General features: G+C 41.7%; 1 protein-coding gene across 7 annotated transcripts in view; it reads left to right on the top strand.

Annotated features, from left to right (window-relative positions):
• Positions 1 to 26037, top strand: part of utrn (utrophin) — a 327694-nt gene that overhangs the window by 94770 nt on the left and 206887 nt on the right. For 5 of the 7 annotated variants that reach the window (XM_037541492.1, XM_037541493.1, XM_037541494.1 and 2 more), the window contains 20 exons: positions 274 to 414; positions 2083 to 2196; positions 3125 to 3280; positions 3594 to 3764; positions 5028 to 5207; positions 5557 to 5691; positions 7181 to 7330; positions 8038 to 8199; positions 9470 to 9601; positions 10621 to 10794; positions 10945 to 11100; positions 11843 to 12013; positions 12367 to 12546; positions 18132 to 18260; positions 18379 to 18549; positions 19182 to 19349; positions 19689 to 19814; positions 22385 to 22615; positions 23826 to 23998; positions 25448 to 25598. In XM_037541492.1, the coding sequence (XP_037397389.1) occupies positions 274 to 414; positions 2083 to 2196; positions 3125 to 3280; positions 3594 to 3764; positions 5028 to 5207; positions 5557 to 5691; positions 7181 to 7330; positions 8038 to 8199; positions 9470 to 9601; positions 10621 to 10794; positions 10945 to 11100; positions 11843 to 12013; positions 12367 to 12546; positions 18132 to 18260; positions 18379 to 18549; positions 19182 to 19349; positions 19689 to 19814; positions 22385 to 22615; positions 23826 to 23998; positions 25448 to 25598 (3171 nt within the window). Of the gene's footprint in view, positions 1 to 273; positions 415 to 2082; positions 2197 to 3124; positions 3281 to 3593; positions 3765 to 5027; positions 5208 to 5556; positions 5692 to 7180; positions 7331 to 8037; positions 8200 to 9469; positions 9602 to 10620; positions 10795 to 10944; positions 11101 to 11842; positions 12014 to 12366; positions 12547 to 18131; positions 18261 to 18378; positions 18550 to 19181; positions 19350 to 19688; positions 19815 to 22384; positions 22616 to 23825; positions 23999 to 24291; positions 24307 to 25447; positions 25599 to 26037 lie in introns of those variants that run through there. The other 2 variants (XM_037541496.1, XM_037541497.1) reach the window with 2 other exon arrangements.

The following is a 26037-nucleotide window of genomic DNA, read 5'->3' as shown; positions in this document are numbered from 1 at the left end:
ATGTTTATTTATTTCTGTTATTTGAATTTAAATGGATCATAACCCTTGTAAAACTATAAGGTCTGAATCCCAAAGTATTTTTTTTTTTTTTTTACTGTGGAATCACAATGTGAAATAATTTGCTGGAGCGTTCCATAAATGAATTTGAAGTGATTGTGTTGCCATCTACTGGTTTGGATGTTATACTGCAGTTTTTATATTCGTGGGTTTGGAGCTGCAGCAAATCACACACTTTGGGGGATGCTCATGGGTAATGTAGTCTGTGTCCTGTAGGCTCTTTGTGCAGAGGTAGAGCAGCAGCAGCAGACTGTATCAGACCCAGCTGAACTCCAGCGCTGGACTCAGCTCTCAGTCACAGCCGCAGACCAGCTCGGCGTGCTGCAGTGCGTTCTGGGTAGCCTAAAGGATTCACAAGTAAGTCTTATGCCTGAGCTCATATGACTGCATTTTTGTGAACGAAGGTCAAACTCCTTTAAAGTTTAAACGCTTAGAGGCGCGAAGCTGTTATTGTCATTTTGCTATATATTTTAAATGTAATTACATGATTTAGGTTCATTTGCACAGTTTCTGAAGGAATTATATTTACGTTCCATTTATGTTCTTTTTACATTCTGTAATTTTATTTTATTTTATTTTTTTTTAAGGGATGCATCAGTTCAGACAGGGTATGTGTTTTAGGTTCTTGCCGACACAAATGCAGATACTGTATTGGAATACCTAGAATTAGTAGTTATTACTGTAAATCAGTGCAGTATACTCTAATTTTAAATGATGTGCATCAGCTAGCGATGCTACATTAGTTAACTTGGAAAGAGTGGAGAAGAGCGGGTTTTGTTCCATGTCAGAAAAGCCCTTCTGTACAGCTGTAAGTAAAATAGTCATAGTTCTGATCCTCTTCTGTCTCTTTCATCAGCAGTCTCTGTAGCCCAGTGACAGCAGGATTTACATGCGTACACCGCGATTTTAGAAATCTTCTTATTTAGTGTCTCACGCTGCACATTTGAGTAGATCACTGTGCACAGATGAAGGCTTCGATTAATGTTCTCACACTCGGTCAGTGCTGAAGTGGCTTTGTTTCTGACACCGTGTCCTCTAGGCCCGATACCCAGTCCCAGTATCGGTACTGATGCATCTCCAACTTTTAAACATGATTTTTGGTGTTTACATACGGCAAAAATGTGACAAATGCCTTTTTCAGCAAAATAAAACTATAGAACATTTGATTTTAATCAATTTCAAACCATAGTAAAATAGCTCCTCTTAGAGGGGCCCGAGTGGCCCTATCATCAGGAGATTGCACAGCCATCTGTGGCCGGGAGTCTCTGGGAGTCTCAATTGGCCTCGCTCTCTCTGGGTGGGTAGATGGACCCCATTCTCCCCCTATCACTCAATACCATGCTCGTCAGCGCAGGCGTCTGTCAGCTGACGTGACAGATCTGGCAGTTGGCTCTTTCCTCTGAGCGCGTTCAGCTGTCCAGTGGTTTCACTGGTCTCAGAGGAAGCCTGTGCTGCCTTCACCCTCCTAGCATTGGTAGCATCCTGTGATTGGGGGAGTCCTAACTAGCGGGTGGAATTGGAGACGATGATAAAATGGTGTAAAAATAATAATAATAATAATAATAAAATAGCTCCTCTTATACTTCTTATGGTTAGAAAAACAAATATGGTATAGTTTGAAAGTTTCAAATTAGCACTACCCACAGAATTCCTCCACTTGTTTTAATAAAATCTAAAATAAGGTGGTTGGGATAGTGTAGTGGGTAACACCTCTGCCATTGGGGTTCAATCCCCACCTGGGCAAACACCCTACACTATACCAATAAGAGTCCTTGGGCAAGACTCCTAACACCGCCTTGGCCTCCCTGTAAAATGATCAAACTGTAAGTCGCTCTGGATAAAAGCGTCAGCCAAATGCCGTAAATGTAAATGTAAATAAACCACGAGTGAAAAAACCTATATCAAATTACACCTTGCTTTTATTATTGCTGACACTTAAGCAACTTCCAAGAGTTCACCTCCTTTATGGCACGTTTCTCTGCTTAACTGTTTGCTACTGCAGTGATACTTTCTCACTGTGTGCAGGTTCAGGGTGAGGAGGTGTCCCGATGGCTGGATGCTGTGGAGGAGTTGCTGTCCAGAGACTCGGGGTCTCTCAGCCATGGAGACAAACTACAGGAGGAGTTTAACCAGTGCAAGGTTGATGACCAAAGCATTCACCCAGTAAACTGTATTGCAAACTAACTAAGCTTTTTAAAGGTCAGAACCGGTTATCAGTAAAAAGACAAGTTGCTCTTGTAGTTTTCCACTGGAGCTCAGAGCTTAATGTAGCCAACAAGCAATGGAGGCTTAAAAATGTTTTTTAGCAGTGTGTGACGTTGTGTTTGTATATAAATCGGTTTTGTCCCTTCACCTTTGCAAATGGTCATTTCAAATCCCAGCTATGTTGTGAACCAAAAAAAGACAGCATAGATCAGCTGTTTATTAGGGTTCGACTGATATGTTGCTTGGCTGATAATATAGGCTGATACTAGCAACCCACAGTATTACTAGAATGTGCTGATATTACAGGGGAAATTATATACATAAAATACAATGATATATAATTACTTGCTACATTAGCATCGTTCCCCCAGTGCTTATTGTTGGGGTTCCTGAGTGTCTGTAAACATTAAGTGATACTTTTTTTTAAGTGATACTTTTTTGATCCCACAACTGGGGAAATTCCACCTCCTCATTTAACCCATCCATGAAGTGAAACACCACATACACACTAGTGAACACACACACTATGGGGCAGTGAGCACACTTGCCCGGAGCGGTGGGCAGCCCAATCCACGGCGCCCGGGGAGCAGTTGGGGGTTAGGCGTCTTGCTCAAGGACACCTCAGTCATGGACTGTCTGTGCTGGGGATCGAACCGGCGACCTTCTGGTCACAGGGCCAGATCCCTAACCTCCAGCCCTAATGTAACTAAGGTTACATTAACAGAGCTTCTGAAATCATGGACATTTTACATTACAAGCTCAGTTTGTGTCACTATAGTGTGTAGTTATACTGTTTTTACCCATTAGTATAACCTATAATACCTCAGTATAAGGTATTTTTTTCATCTCTCCATGCTTGTAGGAGTATGTCGGAGAGATGGAGGCAGTGGAATCGTCTCTGAAACAAATGGGAGAGAACGTGGCAGCTGTACAGCAAAGTGCAATACCAGGCCTGGCCAGCTGGGGGCAGCAGGACCTAGAGGAGAAACAGAAACGTTGGGAGATGCTCAGCAAACAGGTGAGGAAGAAAAGGCTGTCATGGCAGTGTTTTCATTTCTTTCCATCTGTCAATCACCGATGCACTCTTTTGCTTCACTGGATCTTCTGAGAGTGCACGCTGTGGCCATGCCCTCAGACTGTATTTACTGGCATGTTAATGATAGATGAAGGAGACATAGTGTGGAGGAGACATAGTGTGAAAGAGGAGGTTTTCAGATCTCTGCGTTTCTACGTGCAAAGAAAAGCTGCTCTCAAATGCTAAATCACATGACTTTCCTCCTAACTGGCTCATCAGTGCTCTAAGCCAACAACCATGCGTGTGTACTGTGCAGTTGCTGCAGCAGCAGGAGCAAGTGAGTGAAAGTCAGGAGAGAGCGCTGAACCTGAGGAAGGACCTGGCAGAGATGCGAGAGTGGATGACGCAGGTGGACGAGGAGTATCTTATGAGAGACTTTGAGTATAAAAGTCCGGAGGAGCTGGAGGAGGCTCTGCAGGAGATGAAGGTACCAATACACACAGCAAACAAAATGTGTTTATAAAGTCATATGTACAGAAGTTACTTATATATTTGATAAGTTGTGAATGCAGAAAGTTCTGAAGTATGATATGAACGTTATAAAGCAGATGATCTCACAGTGATGAGACACAAGAGCTCATTCAGCTCAAGACTCACTCTACCAAAATGCACCACAGAGCGCCACAGGAAGGCTTTCTTACCTGTGGCTGTCAAACTCTATAACTCCTCCCTCAGTGTGTGATTCACAAAGCTCAATACGAAACTGTTCATATGTGCAATAATAACAATTGTGTGTGCAACAACTCAGAGGGACACTAACTTCATTTAAATAATTTAAATAATTGTAACTGCTTTCTACCTGATGTTTCATATTACTATCAAACTCACCGCCACCTTACTATATTCTTAAGTACTTAAATCTGGTGTACATACTGTAAATTCTCTATTTTGTCTTAAATGATTAGTAAAGTGTTTATTTTTACATAAATGGCTGCAACTGTAACTGCAATTTCCCCCTGGGATCAATAAAGGAATCTGAATCTGAAGTAGTGAAGTGTTTGTAAACTTGTTAAAGTATAACATACATGACTAACTGACAACTTAATATTGCGAAATAGAGTAGATGAGCATGTGTGCCTGTGTTGAAATTCATTTATATCAAATACAGCAGCAGTCACTAACCCTGGTCCTGTCGATCTGTCTTCCTCTCTGTTTATGTACCTGTAAAACCATCGTAGATGCCTTCACTTTTAATAAGAACCATATTAAACGACTAAAGTGAATTTAAAATATTACGCAAAATAGTAAAACAAACTGACCACTGTGCAGATAAATCTGTCATGTATGTTTAAGGATGCAGCGACTTCTCTGAATCTGAAAAAAAACTGCATTAAGTTAACCTAACCAGAAGACCTGACCATTCCTTGAATATATCTCTCTGTAACGTTTGCTTTCTCCACAACAAACTGGATGTCCTGCTGCTCAGAGCGAGATGAGCGATTGCCTAAACCTCCCTGACTCAGCCATTCAGCTACACAGGATTTTGTGTTTTGTGCATTGTTTTATCAGCACGTAGTTTTGGCATACAGTGTGAAGGTTATGATAAAGCTGATACCTTAAGAAGGCCTTCAGCTGGTATATACTGACTATACTGCGTTACAGTAGTTCTCCGTAAGGGTTGGTGACCACTGAAAGCAAATGTGCGTGTAAGTGTGCAGAATCATTCATTTGCGTTCACTGTGTGTTTCAGAGGGCTAAAGAGGACGTGTTACAGAAGGAGGTGCGAGTGAAGATTTTGAAGGACAGTATTAATGTATTGATGAGCAAAGCGCCCCCCGGTGGCCAGGATCTGAGCAGCGAGCTTACAGGAGTGCTGAAAAACTACCACAGACTGTGTGATCGCTTCAAGAGCAAGTGCCACACACTGGAGGTACCACACACACACACACACACACACACACACACACACACACACACACACACACATATACACAGAAAATACTGTTCCTGTCTATAACATCACATGTTTATTTGTTCATCTTGTTTTAACACTAAGATATGGGTGTGCTGGATTATATTTTGCTATTAATATATGATTTTGTTTATATTGTGTTCACATTGCTTTTTGAAATATACTGTGTGTATAGGAAGTGCCATCATACTGTAGTTTTGATCTTTAATGCAAGATTAGAATGAGCTATAGTTTTGACAGTAATTGAAACTACTTTTCAGGCTGTATTGTAGTTTTGCAGCGTAACAGCAGCTGAGATGTGTTGTAGGAGGTGTGGTCATGTTGGATTGAGCTGCTGCAGTATCTGGAGGTGGAGTCTGGTTGGTTGAACAGTCTGGAGGAGAGCCTGCAGGCCACAGAGAACCTGCCGGAGACCACAGAGGCTGTCAACCAGGCACTGGAGGTATGTCACTCTGCTTGTCAGTTGCTCTTTTGAGCTCACTCTGCTTAGGGTTTGTTTCCAGGGTTGTCCCCTGTGAACAACCCTTAGGGTTGGCTTGGTCAGTAACAAGGACCAAATTTCATTTAAATAAATTAGAAGCGTGATTGGAAAACGACTTTGGAACGTCGAGTTAGTTTGCACATGAAAGCCAGGATGAATGGGAAATTGTAACACATTTTGCTTTAGCATTATCAAATCAAATCACATTTACACAGGTGGAAAGTGGATGAAAATTTTAGGTGCGTATGGAGTATTTGAGTAAAATGCTGTATGATAGAGGGTCTCTAAGCCAGCTCTGCATTTTTGGTGGGAGTGGTGGGAGGGAGAGATGAAACATCATCATCATTGTCATCAACCGCTTAATCGAGGTAGTAGTTGGGAGAGCAGAGAATCCCAGATGACCCTGTCCCCTGCAACTTCCTCCAGCACATTCCTAGGGACCCCAAGCCGCTCCCAGGCCAACTTGGAGATGTAATCCCTTCAGCAGGTCCTAGGACAATCCCGGGGTCTTATCCCGGTAGGCCATGCCTGGTATACCCCCACTGGGAGACGTCCTGGGGACATCCGAATCAGATGCCCAAACCACCTCAGCTGGCTCCTCTCAATGTGGAGGAGTAGCGGCTCTACTCCGAGCTCCTCCCTGGTGGCCGAGCTCCTCACCCTATCAAATGGAGTGTAGCCCGCTACCCTGCGAAGAGGCTCATTTCCACCGCTTGTATTCACGATCTCATTCTTTCGGTCATTACCCACAGCTCATGACCATAGGTGAGGGTCGGGATGTAGACCATCCAGTAAACAGAGAGCATTGCCTTTTGGTGAAGAGGGAGCTGAGCCATTACAGTCCGGTACAGTGACCGCTTTACTGCTGCCGCCTGTCCCAGCCTACGGCCGATCTCACGATCCCTCTTCCCATCACTCGTGAGCAAGACCCCGAGATACTTAAACTCCTCCACCTGGGGCAGGTCCTTTCCCCTTACCTGGAGTGGGCATGCCATCCTTTTCCGGGCTAAGACCATGGACTCAGATTTGGAGGTGCTGGTCCGCATATGAAACATCGTATTATAGATTAATATTATTTATCTCCACCCACTGGTACACAGTGATGTAATGAAAATCAGAAGGCATTTTGGAGGCAGAGAAAAGTCGCTACATGTTGACGGAGGGTTGGGGAATTTTGGTGTGCTTAACCTGGGACTTAACTAACAAGGTAAAAAAGTCCATTTTGATTTCAGGACGACTTTAATGGAAGCTTCCATTTCACTATATAGCCACTGCACTTTCATGTCTCTTAATTAACCAATGAACTATGTGACCATGTACATCATCACTGACCTCAGCTATAGTGTGATTATTGTTAAAGATGGAAACTCTTAAGGCTAGCAATGATGTAGTGTGGCAAGTCTTCCAACTGGCACGATATATTTAAAGTCGTATTGTTTGTTCCCCCTAGTCTCTGGAGTCAGTTCTGCGTCACCCTGGTGACAACCGGACTCAGATCAGAGAGCTGGGTCAGACTCTGATTGATGGTGGAATTCTGGACGAACTCATCAGCGAGAAACTGGAGAACTTCAACTCTCGCTATGATGAGCTCAGCCAACAGGTGTGCGCATGGTCTCAGTACCAAGACCGTTCTAAATGTTGTGAAGAATGAAGTGTGCCCAAGTGTAGTTGATTAGCCAAAACAGAATTCAAGCTTCAGATTTTTAAGGGTAACACTTTATTTGAACTCTGCTGCTTAACATTGACATGTTAATGTCCTATACATGTGATGGTGTCTGTCAGACACTCTGAAGAGTTGTCATGTCTGATTATGCCCAGTAATATAATAGTGCATGTTACATCACTGCCATGACAGGTTTATAATGGTCAACAGCATGACTGATATCTGTGATACTCTGTGGCAAAAACTAATGTGTGACTTAGGCTGTCGTGACATTATGGCACCTGCAGTTACAATTAGCAGTAATACTGGTAATACCAGATGCTGTTATATTACTGACAGCATATGACATCTGTCACAACATGGTAATGATAAGGTTATGTCAAAATTGTGTAGTGCTTTATGAAGTGTTCTAGCTAGGTTGAGGCACTTTTGCCCATTTGAATAGATGCAGGTTAACATACTACATGTCAGAAACTACATAAGCAAGTCCATTTGAGATGACTTAACAGCAACAGTTTGACGAAGTGTGTGACGATCTAGGCTTGCTCTTCACAAAGTGCTAATTGTTGAAGTATTAACTTCTGTTACTTCTTGTTCGTGTAGTTCTTCTCATACTGATAAGGCATTGGTGTGTGTGTGTGTAGGCTGTGTTGCGTCAGATGGCTCTGGAGCAGCAGCTCAGCGCTCTGAGGGAGAACGAGGCGGCCTTACAAACCTTGCAGGAATCGCTCACTCAGCTGGACCAAACACTGACCTCTTACCTGACTGACCGCATTGATGCCTTTCAGCTGCCACAGGAGGCTCAGGTACACCCACAGAAAAACACAGATTTCCATACACAGCGTCCTCAGGAGGACCTTCTTCAGATACCTCATGGCTATGCTGTTGATCAGGAAAGAGCCTTTTCTTCAACAAAACCACAATCATACTAAAAGCCTTGATCATTTTGGCTTAATTAGTTTTATGCTTCTTTATCATTTTATTATGGAGTGCATAGTTTAGATATACCCTCGTGAAAATAAAGGCAGTCTTTAGCTTTGACCCAGATTTGGTTCAGTAAAGTAGCGTCCAGTGGGTGATCATTTTTGTAAATGAGAATGAACGAATGAACAACCTCTTTAAATTCTGAAGAACCTATAAAGGTGGTTTTTTTTTCCATATGAACCTTTATTTATAAAATGAAATTCCACAGTTTTCAAAATGTCTATATTTAAATCATTAGGATGTATTCAAAATGTTACGGCTTGGTTTGACGTAATGCTTCACTCTGGAGAACCAGTTTGATAGTTTTTAGCTTCTCCTAAAACGTATATATTTCATTTCATTCATGGTGGAGATACAAGGAGGGTGTTGTAAGACAAAAGAGTCACCAAAGAAATTTTTTTGTCACTATTTTATCACCGTCAACGTATAAAACCTCAGAAGGCACATGAACATTTACTAAGGGTTGTGAATAGTAAATAAAATCCCTATTAGTGATGTAAACCTCGCCATTCCTGGTTCCTGTTACCACCGCTGTAAATAATTCTGACTTTGTATGTTTCTCTGCAATGGAGCGTCTTACATTAAACCACTCTGAATAATTTTACATCTTGAGAAATCAATTTTACAGAAATTTTGAATTATCAGTAGAGTGTGCTTAGTTTATCTGTGGTTCTTGTGCAGCACTTTTGGCCAAGTCATTTGATTTTGTGCTTTATAAATCAAAGTTATTTACTTAAGTTCAACTTAAAGTTAACATGAATCATAATGCTATTTCATTCAGTACTGTAAGCTAAATTGAAACACTGTCTCAAGGAGGGTCTCTGGGCTAGCTGAGTGATCTCTCTCGTGGGTGGATGGAGGTGGTGGGAGAGGGGATGAAGTGTGATAATATCGGTCACTTTTCCCCATGGTGCACAATAATGTAGAAGTTACTACTTTATGATGGATTATGCTACTATGTCCAGGTACATGAACTAACAAGGTAAAAGGTCAGTTTTTTTAGTTCAGGTTGGCTTTAACCCTGTATCCACATCTCCTCTGCTTAAATCCTTATTTCGAGCTGATCACTGCCCTCTGCCCTCTGTCCTGTAGGAAATTCAGGCTGAGATCACAGCCCACGAGGCCTCTCTGGAGGACCTGCGCAAGAGAAACGTGGGGAATGTTCCTGCGGCCGCTTCCGAAGGCAAATCTGCACGTGGTGGCACCATGCTGGACCAGCAGCAGGTCAGACACTGCTTTGCATTAGCTCACTCAGCCAGTCTTTGTCTCTGGTGCTGACAGCCACGATGATAAATCAGTTGTGCTTGCCTTTTTGACAAACGTCACTGGTCATTGGTCACTTCAAGAAGATTTTGTCATTTTTATTGGTTTTCTTTGTTCGTGGGCAGACTTCTGTCGGGGTGGGGAAAGAGTAACTTCCACATGCTTCACGTTTCTGTATTTATTCATGTTACTGCATTTACAGTGATTTTGTTTGTGCCGTGGTGATTTTTGGGAAGCTCAGCCCTCTTCATGTTATCCATAGCGTGTTGTCATAAATTTCTGCTCATTTTAGTTCTCTTTTTTTCTTTAGTTCTCTGCAGTGTAACGCACACGCTGGGCCTTTGCAGCTTCACTGTATTGTCTTTCAATGTCAGGCTAATTACACGCCCCCTAACATCAATCACATTTAGTCTGCAGTTAATAGCAATGCTTGTCTGTCTAGTTTGAGGTGTAATCTTTTGAGGGCTGCAGGCAGTTGTTCATCTGTGCTAATTTAAGTGCAAGTGGCCAGCTAGGGCACTTAGGTGGGTTTCCTGTGTTTTTAGGGTAGCAGGCATCTTTTCATTACCATACAACAGAATCCACAGTCCACAGTAATCTCAACATTTACTTCATCAAAAACCATTACATGTGTATATAATATGAATATTAAATCATATAAACAGAATCTTATGTAACAGTGTATAAGTGTTGAGACGTTGGAAAATGGTCAAGCCAAAGTTGATTCTGACCGTTTTGATACATAAAACCACATTAATGCATAGAAGCGAATCTCAGTGTAGCCCCTGCTGTTAGTTGGTGGGGTATAACGCTCCATTGCTTGTTAGATCTGGTGTAAAACTGTAGAAGCAAACTTCAGACACCAAACGCGCCATGGCTGATCGACTACAGTTGGGGTCTGAAAATTGTGCAAACGGAATATTAGGCTGAAGTTTTGCTTTAATGATGATGATTGTAATGATGATGACTTGTCTGCGCAGAGGAAACTGAGGGAGATCAACACAAAGTTCCAGCTGTTCCAGAAGCCAGCCAACTTTGAACAGCGAATGCTGGACTGTAAGAGAGTTCTGGAGAACGCCAAGGCTGAGCTGCACGTGCTGGACCTCACCGACACTCAGCCTGAGGAGATCCAGGCACACCTCGCCGGCTGCATGGTCAGGACACACACATACACACTCCCAGAAGAGATCCAGACACATCTTGCTGGGTTCTTTAATACAGAGCAGTCATATTTTTCATTCGTTTTGTTTTTTTTTTTTAAACTAACATTGCAATGTTTTTGTCTCTGTGTTTTGCACCTGCAGAAGCTGTATAAGATGTTGAGTGAGGTGAAGCTGGAGGTGGAGACGGTGATTAAAACAGGCCGGCAGATTGTGCAGAAACAGCAGACAGAGAATCCCAAGAGCATGGACGAACAGCTCACTGCCCTAAAACTGCTTTACAACGAACTGGGAGCACAGGTACACCACGCACATACTGTATGTACACACACATACAAGACTGAGGGCACTTTCATGGGAATGTTTTCTGTCGTTCGGTCCATTTTGACAGGTGTGGACACTTGTTTTCTGTGGAAAACTGAACTGTAATCCTCAGAAAGTTTCTGATATCTGCCCACTTCAAAGTTTACTCTTGTTCAGTTTGCTGCTGGTGGGATCGCATTTTTTAACAATGATCTTCACCAAATGAGGGATTTTAACCTCAAAGCATGCCTTCCTGTTCTTCTAGCAGCACATCAGCACTGTACCGTCCACATGATCTGCTTGTTTTAACATTTGACTTTTGGCAGATGCTCCTGCAGCTGAGGTTGCTGCCACTAAAAGCAGACTTAATGTGGACTTAATTTTGCATGCCTATTACTATTTGTTTTTATGTTGCACCTTCATGCCGAAGCAAATTCCTAGTCTGTGAATCCTGTTCATTGACAATGGCAATAAAACGTCTTCTGATCTTCTTCTGATCTAGTTTAGCACCTTCACAGAAGTGCTCTGCTTGTAAAATAAAGCGTTTCAACGCTTATATGCCATTGATACTGCTTTCCAAGTATTGTTTAAGAAACTGTAGCTAGATTTTACATGTACATTTATGACAGCTGGCAGACACTAAACAAACCAGCACAGCTAAAAGCTGTATCATTAGCTTCAGACGTTTCAGCACTGAAAGCCAGTCAGTAGTAAAGCTTTGTGCTGTCTGTGTGTTTAGGTGACGGAGGGGAAACAGGAGCTGGAGAAGGCTCTGTCTCTGTCTCAGAAACTGCAGAAGGACGGCGCTGTCCTGCAGGACTGGATGACCTCTACACATGCACAGCTAGAGCAGAAGATCAACACAGGGGACATGCCTGCTGATATAGATGGAGAGATCGCCTGGGTCAATGTGAGTGTGTGTGCAGGATAGGGCTGCAGTAATTACTTTACAACGTTGATTTGTCCCAGATGACATGGCTTATAGAGCAATCAAAACTTTGGTCTGTCCAAACTTCTGACAGGTTGTAACGCTACAGGATTTGTAGAGGGTTAATATGGCTTCTATTGTTTTGATTTCTTGGTAGAATTAATAATAATTTAATTAGTCATTAACTAAGGGTCCGTAATTTAGTCAGCGGTAGAAATAATCCCTAGTTGCAGCCTTAGTGTGCCTGTGCATATGTGATTTCGTGTAACGTTCCATGCTCTGTTATGAACGGGTCTCTGTGTGATCCTGCATTCATTACTGTGTCTGTTCTGTAGGGTCTGCTGAAGGAGAGTGACTGTAAAAAGGCGGATCTGTCTAAAGTGATGGAGAACAGTGCTGCCCTGCAGGCTCTGGTGGAGGGCAGTGAAGCTCAGCTGGAGGATCAGCTGTTCGTCCTGAATGAGGGATGGGAGCGAGTGCGCACCCTCACGGAGGACTGGCTTAGTACCGTACTGGTGTGTGCCAATGCTGCTATGTTGAGAAGTGCATAGGAAAATGTTTTCTAAAATCATTCTTTTGGAAGAGAAAGTTCAAGCCCTACTGGAGCTGGATTCATTTAACCAGTGATGGCAATCCAGTATGAATCTGCAGTAGTTTTACAGTCTGTGTAGTTTTACAGTCTGACTGTAATAATTGTGGAGTGATTTTAATCCAGTATGAATCTGCAGTGTGTGTAGTTTTACAGTCTGACTGTAATAATTGTGGAGTGATTTTAATCCAGTATGAATCTGCAGTGTGTGTAGTTTTACAGTCTGACTGTAATAATTGTGGAGTGATTTTAATCCAGTATGAATCTGCAGTGTGTGTAGTTTTACAGTCTGACTGTAATAATTGTGGAGTGATTTTAATCCAGTATGAATCTGCAGTGTGTGTAGTTTTACAGTCTGACTGTAATAATTGTGGAGTGATTTTAATCCAGTATGAATCTGCAGTGTGTGTAGTTTTACAGTCTGACTGTAATAATTGTGGAGTGATTTTAATCCAGTATGAATCTGCAGTGTGTGTAGTTTTACAGTCTGACTGTAATAATTGTGGAGTGATTTTAATCCAGTATGAATCTGCAGTGTGTGTAGTTTTACAGTCTGACTGTAATAATTGTGGAGTGATTTTAATCCAGTATGAATCTGCAGCGTGTGTAGTTTTACAGTCTGACTGTAATAATTGTGGAGTGATTTTAATCTAGTATGAATCTGCAGTGTGTGTAGTTTTACGGTCTGACTGTAATAATTGTGGAGTGATTTTAATCCAGTATGAATCTGCAGTGTGTGTAGTTTTACGGTCTGACTGTAATAATTGTGGAGTGATTTTAATCCAGTATGAATCTGCAGTGTGTGTAGTTTTACAGTCTGACTGTAATAATTGTGGAGTGATTTTAATCCAGTATGAATCTGCAGTGTGTAGTTTTACAGTCTGACAGTAATAATTGTGGAGTGATTTTAATCCAGTATGAATCTGCAGCGTGTGTAGTTTTACAGTCTGACTGTAATAATTGTGGAGTGATTTTAATCCAGTATGAATCTGCAGTGTGTGTAGTTTTACGGTCTGACTGTAATAATTGTGGAGTGATTTTAATCCAGTATGAATCTGCAGTGTGTGTAGTTTTACAGTCTGACGGTAATAATTGTGGAGAGATTTTAATCCAGTGTGAATCTGCAGTGTGTGTAGTTTTACAGTCTGACTGTAATAATTGTGGAGTGATTTTAATCCAGTATGAATCTGCAGCGTGTAGTTTTACAGTCTGACTGTAATAATTGTGGAGAGATTTTAATCCAGTATGAATCTGCAGTGTGTGTAGTTTTACAGTCTGACAGTAATAATTGTGGAGCGATTTTAATCCAGTATGAATCTGCAGTGTGTGTAGTTTTACAGTCTGACAGTAATAATTGTAGAGAGATTTTAATCCCGTATGAATCTGCAGTGTGTGTAGTTTTACAGTCTGACAGTAATAATTGTAGAGAGATTTTAATCCCGTATGAATCTGCAGTGTGTGTAGTTTTACAGTCTGACAGTAATAATTGTAGAGTGATTTTAATCCAGTATGAATCTGCAGTGTGTGTAGCTTTACAGTCTGACTGTAATAATTGTGGAGTGATTTTAATCCAGTATGAATCTGCAGTGTGTGTAGTTTTACAGTCTGACAGTAATAATTGTGGAGTGATTTTAATCCAGTATGAATCTGCAGTGTGTGTAGTTTTACAGTCTGACTGTAATAATTGTGGAGTGATTTTAATCCAGTATGAATCTGCAGTGTGTGTAGTTTTACAATCTGACTGTAATAATTGTGGAGTGATTTTAATCCAGTATGAATCTGCAGTGTGTGTAGTTTTACAGTCTGACGGTAATAATTGTGGAGTGATTTTAATCCAGTATGAATCTGCAGCGTGTGTAGTTTTACAGTCTGACTGTAATAATTGTGGAGTGATTTTAATCCAGTATGAATCTGCAGCGTGTGTAGTTTTACAGTCTGACTGTAATAATTGTGGAGTGATTTTAATCCAGTATGAATCTGCAGCGTGTGTAGTTTTACAGTCTGACTGTAATAATTGTGGAGTGATTTTAATCCAGTATGAATCTGTAGTGTGTGTGTAGTTTTACAGTCTGACGGTAATAATTGTGGAGTGATTTTAATCCAGTATGAATCTGCAGCGTGTGTAGTTTTACAGTCTGACTGTAATAATTGTGGAGTGATTTTAATCCAGTATGAATCTGCAGTGTGTGTAGTTTTACAGTCTGACTGTAATAATTGTGAAGTGATTTTAATCCAGTATGAATCTGCAGTGTGTGTAATTTTACAGTCTGACAGTAATAATTGTGGAGTGATTTTAATCCAGTATGAATCTGCAGTGTGTGTAATTTTACAGTCTGACAGTAATAATTGTGGAGTGATTTTAATCCAGTATGAATCTGCAGTGTGTGTAGTTTTACAGTCTGACTGTAATAATTGTGGAGTGATTTTAATCCAGTGTGAATCTGCAGTGTGTGTAGTTTTACAGTCTGACGGTAATAATTGTGGAGTGATTTTAATCCAGTATGAATCTGCAGTGTGTAGTTTTACAGTCTGACTGTAATAATTGTGGAGTGATTTTAATCCAGTATGAATCTGCAGTGTGTGTAGTTTTACAGTCTGACTGTAATAATTGTGGAGTGATTTTAATCCAGTATGAATCTGCAGTGTGTGTAGTTTTACAGTCTGACTGTAATAATTGTGGAGTGATTTTAATCCAGTATGAATCTGCAGTGTGTGTAGTTTTACAGTCTGACTGTAATAATTGTGGAGTGATTTTAATCCAGTGTGAATCTGCAGTGTGTAGTTTTACAGTCTGACGGTAATAATTGTGGAGTGATTTTAATCCAGTATGAATCTGCAGTGTGTGTAGTTTTACAGTCTGACGGTAATAATTGTGGAGTGATTTTAATCCAGTATGAATCTGCAGTGTGTAGTTTTACAGTCTGACTGTAATAATTGTGGAGTGATTTTAATCCAGTATGAATCTGCAGCGTGTGTAGTTTTATAGTCTGACGGTAATAATTGTGGAGTGATTTTAATCCAGTATGAATCTGCAGCGTGTGTAGTTTTACAGTCTGACTGTAATAATTGTGGAGTGATTTTAATCCAGTGTGAATCTGCAGTGTGTGTAGTTTTACAGTCTGACTGTAATAATTGTGGAGTGATTTTAATCCAGTATGAATCTGCAGTGTGTGTAGTTTTACAGTCTGACTGTAATAATTGTGGAGTGATTTTAATCCAGTATGAATCTGCAGTGTGTGTAGTTTTACAGTCTGATGGTAATAATTGTGGAGTGATTTTAATCCAGTATGAATCTGCAGTGTGTGTAGTTTTACAGTCTGACTGTAATAATTGTGAAGTGATTTTAATCCAGTATGAATCTGCAGCGTGTGTAATTTTACAGTCTGACAGTAATAATTGTGGAGTGATTTTAATCCAGTATGAATCTGCAGTGTGTGTAGTTTTACAGTCTGACTGTAATAATTGTGGAGTGATTTTAATCCAGTGTGAATCTGCAGTGTGTGTAGTTTTACAGTCTGACGGTAATAATTGTGGAGTGATTTTAATCCAGTATGAATCTGCAGTGTGTGTAGTTTTACAGTCTGACTGTAATAATTGTGGAGTGATTTTAATCCAGTATGAATCTGCAGTGTGTGTAGTTTTACAGTCTGACTGTAATAATTGTGGAGTGATTTTAATCCAGTATGAATCTGCAGTGTGTGTAGTTTTACAGTCTGACGGTAATAATTGTGGAGTGATTTTAATCCAGTATGAATCTGCAGTGTGTAGTTTTACAGTCTGACGGTAATAATTGTGGAGTGATTTTAATCCAGTATGAATCTGCAGTGTGTGTAGTTTTACAGTCTGACGGTAATAATTGTGGAGTGATTTTAATCCAGTATGAATCTGCAGTGTGTAGTTTTACAGTCTGACAGTAATAATTGTGGAGTGATTTTAATCCAGTATGAATCTGAAGTTTGTGTAGTTTTACAGTCTGACTGTAATAATTGTGGAGTGATTTTAATCCAGTATGAATCTGCAGTGTGTGTAGTTTTACAATCTGACAGTAATAATTGTGGAGTGATTTTAATCCAGTATGAATCTGCAGTGTGTGTAGTTTTACAGTCTGACTGTAATAATTGTGGAGTGATTTTAATCCAGTATGAATCTGCAGTGTGTGTAGTTTTACAGTCTGACTGTAATAATTGTGGAGTGATTTTAATCCAGTATGAATCTGCAGTGTGTGTAGTTTTACAGTCTGACTGTAATAATTGTGGAGTGATTTTAATCCAGTATGAATCTGCAGTGTGTGTAGTTTTATAGTCTGACGGTAATAATTGTGGAGTGATTTTAATCCAGTATGAATCTGCAGTGTGTGTAGTTTTACAGTCTGACGGTAATAATTGTGGAGTGATTTTAATCCAGTATGAATCTGCAGTGTGTGTAGTTTTACAGTCTGACTGTAATAATTGTGGAGTGATTTTAATCCAGTATGAATCTGCAGTGTGTGTAGTTTTACAGTCTGACTGTAATAATTGTGGAGTGATTTTAATCCAGTATGAATCTGCAGTGTGTAGTTTTACAGTCTGACTGTAATAATTGTGGAGTGATTTTAATCCAGTATGAATCTGCAGTGTGTGTAGTTTTACAGTCTGACGGTAATAATTGTGGAGTGATTTTAATCCAGTATGAATCTGCAGTGTGTAGTTTTACAGTCTGACTGTAATAATTGTGGAGTGATTTTAATCCAGTATGAATCTGCAGCGTGTGTAGTTTTACAGTCTGACGGTAATAATTGTGGAGTGATTTTAATCCAGTATGAATCTGCAGTGTGTGTAGTTTTACAGTCTGACTGTAATAATTGTGGAGTGATTTTCATCCAGTATGAATCTGCAGCGTGTGTAGTTTTACAGTCTGACAGTAATAATTGTGGAGTGATTTTAATCCAGTATGAATCTGCAGCGTGTAGTTTTACAGTCTGACAGTAATAATTGTGAAGTGATTTTAATCCAGTATGAATCTGCAGTGTGTGTAGTTTTACAGTCTGACTGTAATAATTGTGGAGTGATTTTCATCCAGTATGAATCTGCAGCGTGTGTAGTTTTACGGTCTGACTGTAATAATTGTGGAGTGATTTTAATCCAGTATGAATCTGCAGTGTGTAGTTTTACAGTCTGACTGTAATAATTGTGGAGTGATTTTAATCCAGTATGAATCTGCAGTGTGTGTAGTTTTACAGTCTGACGGTAATAATTGTGGAGTGATTTTAATCCAGTATGAATCTGCAGCGTGTGTAGTTTTACAGTCTGACGGTAATAATTGTGGAGTGATTTTAATCCAGTATGAATCTGCAGTGTGTGTAGTTTTACAGTCTGATGGTAATAATTTTGGATTTTTACAGTGTTTTTTTTTACAGGTTTTATCGGAATTTTGGGAACAAATAACATCCCCACAAAATGATATCACAGCTCAGATAGTGCTAAAGATCTTGTAAGTGTAGTAATACAGAATTGTGTTTGTGGTGTATTGCAGAATCATCAGAGCGAGATTGAGATGTTTGATGAGAATCTGGCGCACATCAGCACGTGGGTCTACCAAACTGAAATTCGTCTAGACGAAACTGAGAAACTGCCTGCAGCTGAGAGAGAGACAGTGGTGAAGGTTAGACACAACCACTGTCTTTTGTCCATCTGTCTGTTGTGTTTGTGTTGTCAGTTGAGGTTAAAATGTGGCCTCTTGCTCTTTCTTGCTCTCTCTCTCCCGCTCTCTTTTTCTCTAGTCTGTGCTGAGTGAATTGGAGGCGATGAGTGCAAGGGTGGATGGTGCTCGTGATCAGGCGGTTATTCTGATGACCAGCAGGGGGCCTGCGTGCAGAGAGCTGGTGGAGCCTAAGCTAGCTGACCTCAACCGCAACTTCCACAAGGTGGCACAGCACATCAAAACTGCCCAGGTAATGGACACAGTGTCACAGAGAGCTTCAGCTGTACTGTGCAGTGGTAAAGTTCTGTCTCTTTGGTCCTCAACTGGCTCCAGGCCTTGGATCTTTTTGACACAGAACTCTTCAAAGAGGAGTCTTCTAAAGCATAGGTGGCTAACTTTGTTCCTCAAGAGATCTGCTGCCCTGCAAGGTTTGTTTACAGTCAAAGGAACAAGCTAAATGATAACTCGCCACCCACAGAGCACCATCGACAGTGCAGCACAACTCAGTGACAATTGGAAGGGATGATTAAACAGCTTAAAAGGAGGTACACTTAGTCTCACTGCTATTCAAACAGTGCCCAGAGACTGCTCAGGGTTGCCAGATTGGGTAGGATTCCAGGAATTTACATTATGTTTACATCAGTCTTTATTAAAAAGCATAATAATAATAGTAATAATAATAATTACAATACAAGCAACAGTAAGAATACATTTTCCCCATTTTTCCCCACTTATCCTTATACATTTGAGGTATAATATTCAAGATCATATTCAGTAGAATATTTGATAGTTGCAGCCCTTTGTTAACTGCATGCCTAAGACATGGATAAGGCAGTTTTCTCTGTGTGAATGGGTCATTGATTTGATTTTTGGACTGTGCAGCGGTCAGTGGGTCTGGAGCCTGGTGATGTGGAGGTGCAGCAGCAGGTGCTGAAGGAGACATCAGCTCCTCTCTCCTCTTCTGAGCTGCAGGACTTCGAGGCAGACTTAGAGGCAGTACTGAGTGCACTGGAGCAGCAGGATCATACACACACACCAGATGATGACAAGGTACACCTTTAAAATGTGCAGTTTAAGGTGTGGTCTTTTGAAACATGCTTGTTTTTAAATTAAATACGTGTAGCATGTTCGCACACCTCACCCTGTTGTTCACAATGACTAACATCTGCGACTGTAAACTGCTTTTTTAAGGAGCACTTCAAATACAGCTGTAATTTCTATTGTTAGTGTCCTGCTAGAATGTGTTGTTCAGTTGTGTTTAGTAGTCATTACTCATTGTATTATATTGATGCTGGGTTATATTGTTGAAGTCAGTAGGAAACATCAAGCAAGTAAGAATTGCTAAGAATAAACTTTTGATATATTTGATATATTTGCGTGTGGTTTCAGCTGGATGAGGAGAAGGCTTGTGTTGAGGAGGTGTTGAGGAGAGGAGAGGAGGTGCTGCTGTCTCTTCCTGAGGAGAACAGAGAGGAGATACGCAGGAGACTGCAGCTATTACAGACCCGCTACAGGGTACACACGCACTCAACTGAATATGTTGTCCTGGGCCCTGAACCAGCTGGGGACTACCACTCCTACTTTACCTAAGACACAGAATAAAATTGAGTGCACTTTTTTTCTCTCTTTCTCAGTGCACTCACAATCATCAAATTTATCCGCTCAGGGAGGGGTTGGACGCTCAATCCATGTTACAAAATATTTTCCCATGCTTGTCATGCCTGGTCATTTCAACCAGCGAGGTCTCCAAATCCCCAGAACTTACACAGTATAGCTTTAAAGGTGCAGGAATCTATTAGCCTGAATGGAATATAGTATACAAAACCATGTTTTAATTAGCATATCATTACCTGTAACAATGAAAATTAGTGTGTTTGGTAGCTTAGGATGATCCCTTCATATCTACAGAGAGAGAGAGCATTCTATTCCAACAGAGGCTGCTATGTTGCGCCACCATGTTTCTACAGTATAGTGGAAAACCAAACGCTGCTCTAGAGAGAGCGCCTTTTGCATTTACATGTTGAAGTGCAGCTTGAATTTGGTGGCGCTGTAACACTGAATACTGCTGGCTAACTATTTTGTGCTGTGAGAAGTTTGAGATCACAGATGGAAGATCATGCTTACTGTTTAGCACAGGAAAAAACGTGAGAGTGAATTCTCGCCATCATATAAGTGAGAACATGTTGGCCATCATAGGTTCTACTTCTTCTTCTTTCGGCTGCTCCCTTTAGGGGTCGCCACAGCGGATCATCTACCTCCATCTTGCCCTATCCATTGCCTCCTCTACTTTCACACCAACCATCTCCATGTCCACCTTCACTACATCCATAAACCTCTTCTCCTTCTACCTGGCAGCTCCATCTCCAACATTCTTTGCCCAAAATATCCACTATTCCTCCTCAACACATGTCCAAACCATCTCAACCAGGCCTCTCTGGCTTTATCTCCAAACTGCTCCACCTTCACTGTCCCTCTGATCTGCTCATTTCTAATCTTGTCCAGCCTTTTCACTCCCAACGAAAATCTCAGCATCTTCATCTCCGCCACCTCCAGCTCAGCCTCCTGTCTTTTAGACGGAGCCACAGTCTCCAAACCGTACATCATAGCAGGACGTACTACTGTCTTGTAAACCTTCCCTTTCACTCTTGCTGCTGTCCTTCTGTCACACATCAGCCCTGACACCCGTCTCCACCCACTCCATCCTGCCTGCATCCTCTTCTTCACCTCTTTTCTACACTGTCCAATGCTCTGGGTTGTTGACCCAAGATATTTAAAGTCATCCACCTTTATGACCTCTACTCCTTGCATCTTCACCTTTCCACCGGCCTCCCTCTCATTAACACACATGTATTCCGTCTTGTCTCTACTGACCTTCATTCCTCTCCTCTCCAGTGCAAACCTCCACCTCTCCAGATTCTCTTCCACCTGCTCTCTACTCTCACCACAGATTACAATGTCATCTGCAAACATCATGGTCCATGGAGCCTCCTGCCTCACCTCATCTGTCAACCTGTCCATCACTATTGCAAACAAGAAGGGGCTCAAAGCTGATCCCTGATGTAACCCCACCTTCACCTTGAAACCATTTGTCACTCCAACTGCACACCTCACCACTGTCTCACTGTCCTCATACATGTCCTGCACCACCCTAACATACTTTTCAGCTACACCTGACTTCCTCATACAGTACCACAGTTCCTGTCTTGGCACCCTATCATATGCCTTCTCTAGATCCACAAAGACACAATGTAGCTCCTTCTGACCTTCTCTGTACTTCTCTACCAACACTCTCAACACAAAAATTGCATCTGTGGTTCTCTTTCTGGGCATGAAACCAAACTGCTGCTCACTGATCTGAACCTCTCGCCTTAGCCTTGCTTCAACAACTCTTTCCCATACCTTCATGGTGTGGCTCATCAACTTTATACCTCTGTAGTTACTGCAGCTCTGCACATCACCCTTGTTCTTAAAAATGGGGACCAGTACACTGCTTCTCCACTCATCAGGCATCCTCTCACTCTCCAGGATTTTGTTAAACAACCTGATTAAAAAGTCCACTGCCTTCTCTCCTAAACATCTCCATACCTCCACAGGTATGTCATCTGGACCAACTGCCTTTCCATTCTTCATCCTTTTTAAAGCGGCCCTCACTTCCACCTTACTAATTCTCTGCACTTCCTGATCCACTATCTCTCCCCCCGTCGTCCTCCTCTCTCTCTCGTTTTCCTCATTCATAGGTTCATAGGTTCTACTACACGCTTGGAAAGGGAGGGGTGAGGGAGGGGTATTCAGTGGGTTGAAATCTGCAATCAGTAGATGCCACTAAATCTTACACACTGCACCTTTAAGTACTATGATATGCTTAGAAAAGCGTGTTGTGTCATAATGTATCACGATAACAAATGTTATTGTACTGCCCACCTCTAATAGTGACCGTTGTTTTGTTGGCTTTGAATTCAACACATTAAAATGATCCATCGCATTTGCTAATCAGCTTAACATGGCTAGCTGCAGCTAAATCTCTCTCTCTCTCTCTCTCTCTCTCTCTCTCTCTCTCTCTTTCTCTTTCCTCTCTCTCTATGTAGGAGATACACATCTTCAGGACTCGTCGGGTTGTAGAGGTCACCGTTGACTCAGTCTCTCTCGTTTCCTCGCTCCCTCAAGAAGAGAGGAATGCCTCTCTCTCTCCATCTGCATACCTGCTGGACATCAACAAGGTTCTGCTGGCCATGGCCGACAACGAGCTGCTCCTCAACTCCTCTGAGCTCAGTAGCGGCCTGTTCGAAGACTTCTCCAGCCAGGAGGATACCCTGAAGGTGCGTGAGAGGAATACGTGCGAGGTGTTTGTGCTTCACGCAAGCCCCCCCTAGTGGCATAGGTGCCGGCATCTACACTTTAATTATGCTTAATTAACAGGATTTGTATTAAGACCATAGCAACTACTGCGCTGACCTGTAGGTTAAAGGTTCCAGCATGTGAATGTGAGTCCGGTAACTCCATTGATTAGCATCTCACCGCAGAGAAGACCCTGTCACCTATTTCCATTCTCCCTGACTGTAAACAGCCGTTAAGGAGACACAGTTTTTCCATGACGGTTTAAAGGATACTTACTGTACGTATATCATAACAAAATTAAGCACTTTACAGTTACCATGGAAGAGGGGTTGGTAGCCCCTTTTGCCTGTTGGGCATTTTTATATTGAATTGCTCCCCACCTATAGCTTTTGATAAACTTGTCAACACCCATCCACCTTTAAATGCCAAAGAAGTGTAACTCCAGAACTTGTTTAATCAAGGGAGCACAGCAGCAACTGTGGGCAAAAATGAGACTAGTATTTAATTCAGAGACGTCCTTCTCTGTGTTTAATCTTAAACTGTACTCCTGTATTCTTTGAGGAGCTGAATCATTCACAGACTGAAATAAAAAAAGTCTGTCGTGACTTCTGTCAGCTCTGAAATTCATCTTCATCCCTCAGGCAGAGCGGAAAGGGGCTAAAGTGGTCCCTTACAGTGAGAGAATAAATGCGTCTATGAACAAGTGGTTCAGTGAAAAATGAGAAAAGTTGTAAGAAGTTGATTGAGTTAAATTAACCATTGAACTAGCAAAACATAATTGATGGGTGGATGGACAAAGAAATAAATACAGCGTTGAGGGCCACACTTATCATTAGTCTTGAAAATGCTGTTTTCTATGGTTCTCTGATTTTTGACATGATGAATAATGAGGGACTTATAAGTAATAGCTTTTCTCAAAGGGTCATACTGGTCAATCAGCCTGAATATCTCTCTATATTCTGTTTTTCTCTCTCTCTCTCTCTCTCTCTCTCTCTCTCTCTCTCTCTCTCTCTCTCTCTCTCTCTGTCTCTCTCTCTCTCTCTCTCTCTCTCTCTCTCTCTCTCTCTGTCTCTGTCTCTCTCTCTCTCTCTCTCTCTCTCTCTCTCTCTCTCTCTCTGTCTCTGTCTCTGTCTCTGTCTCTCTCTCTCTCTCTCTCTCTCTCTCTCTCTCTCTCTCTCCCTCCCTCTCTAGAATATAAAGGAGAATTTGGAGCGTCTGGGTGAGCAGGTTACCCTGTTAAATGAACGACAGCCTGATGTGATCCAGGATGCCTCCAGACAGGAAGTGGTGCAGATAGGTGATGCACTGACTCAGCTCAACGCTGAGTGGGACCGAGTAAACCGCATGTACAACCAGCGCAAAGGGTGAGTCAGTACTGTAAACATTACATGTACAACCAGCACAAAGGGCGAGTCAGTACTGTAAACATTACATGTACAACCAGCGCAAAGGGCGAGTCAGTACTGTAAACATTACATGTACAACCAGCGCAAAGGGCGAGTCAGTACTGTAAACAATACATGTACAACCAGCGCAAAGGGTGAGTCAGTACTGTAAACATTACATGTACAACCAGCGCAAAGGGCGAGTCAGTACTGTAAACATTACATGTACAACCAGCGCAAAGGGTGAGTCAGTACTGTAAACATTACATGTACAACCAGCGCAAAGGGCGAGTCAGTACTGTAAACATTCATGTACGACCACCACAAAGGCAAGTCAGTACTATAAACATTCATGTTTGACCACTTCAAAGGGCGAGTCAGTACTGTAAACATTCATGTACGACCACCACAAAGGGCGAGTCAGTACTGTAAACATTCATGTACGACCACCACAAAGGGCGAGTCAGTACTGTAAACATTCATGTACGACCACCACAAAGGGCAAGTCAGTACTGTAAACATTCATGTACGACCACCACAAAGGGCAAGTCAGTACTGTAAACATTCATGTACGACCACCACAAAGGGCGAGTCAGTACTGTAAACATTCATGTACGAACACCATGGAATAAGTCAGCACTACATGTTCCACTAGCGCAAAGGAGTGAGCCACTTAAGAAGAAAAGAGTCGGCACTTTACACATAGAAACATACAAGGACAGCTTATTGCAGAGGACAAATAGCTTACCACTTCACCTGGTGAGTGAATGGAGTCTTTTTTCAAAGATTACATTTAGCTCGGAAGGTAAAAACAGCCTGAGATAAACTCTTTTAAGCGTCATATCACTGTCCTTCTTTAACCTTCACTTTCTGCAAAACATTTGCTCAAGGGCTTGTTAAATATTCAACCTGAATATTCATGGTGCCTTTTTCTTCTGATGTCTAAAACCAAAGCATAAACCCAAAACCTTGATCTGAAACGGGGGCAGCGAATATCACACATAATAGAGAAGTGAACTGAATGGTGTAGATATTAAAAGCTCTAGAAGTAATTAGCTTCAGTCAGCTGCTGTCTGCGGATGCCAGCCTATTCCACTGCCCCAGATACCAGTTCATTCTATTTTTATGGAAAGACGTATTACCTTCGCTTTTTTAAAGAAAGGGGTTTGAAGTAATATGTACATTTTTCTCAAAGTTTCAAAACATACCATTCACTCTCGACTTCATGATTGCTTTTGAAGCCATTCATGTACAACTAAATACATATTTCAGCAGAAACACGATAATAGAAACAGCAGTGTGTCTTCAGAACCCTTTTAGTAGAAAATATTCATAATAATTAGTCTAAAATAGTGCGGTGAATGTGTTGATTGTGTTTGTGTGTGTGTGTTGATTGTGTTGACTGATTGTGTGTTTGTGTGCCTGTAGGTCTTTTGACCGTGCTGTTGAAGAGTGGAGGCAGTTTCACTGTGACATGAACGACTTGTCTCAGTGGCTGACCGAGACGGAGCAGGTTCTAGCTGACGGATCTGGTCCTGATGGAGAACTGGACCTGGGACGGGTCCGTGCTCAGCAAGAGGTCAGTAAATGGTTCAGTAATAAAGGTTGAAGGGATTATAATGGGGGTGTTCCGCTGCAATCTTTAGCTTCATTAGGTCATTATTGTATAGCGGGTACCTGTGCAGGGTGTTTCCTGCCTTCCGCCCGATGACCGCTGGCATAGGCTCCAGCACCCCCCCACGACTCTGAGGGAGAAGCAGCTTAGAAAGTGTGTGTGTGTGTGTGTGTGTAGCGGGTTGTGATGAGGTCAGGTTACCCTAACACATCACCAAGACTGCAGTTCACCCTTCCTCAATAAATACTCTGGTGAGTTTTATAATGACCAGCACTTAATGGTGTTCATTTAAACTCCTACCAATCTGAGGTCCAGGGGGATCCAGGCGAGGTGGGAGCCAGGCCACTGGCATCTGTCAAAGCAAAACTGTAATGTTAAACACAGCTAGCTTAACAGTTCAACA

This window comes from Pygocentrus nattereri, chromosome 9 (assembly GCF_015220715.1).
Source record: "Pygocentrus nattereri isolate fPygNat1 chromosome 9, fPygNat1.pri, whole genome shotgun sequence".
NCBI lineage: Eukaryota > Metazoa > Chordata > Actinopteri > Characiformes > Serrasalmidae > Pygocentrus > Pygocentrus nattereri.
The sequence above is the reverse complement of the archived record's forward strand: the minus strand, read 5'-3'. Positions and strand labels throughout refer to the sequence as shown.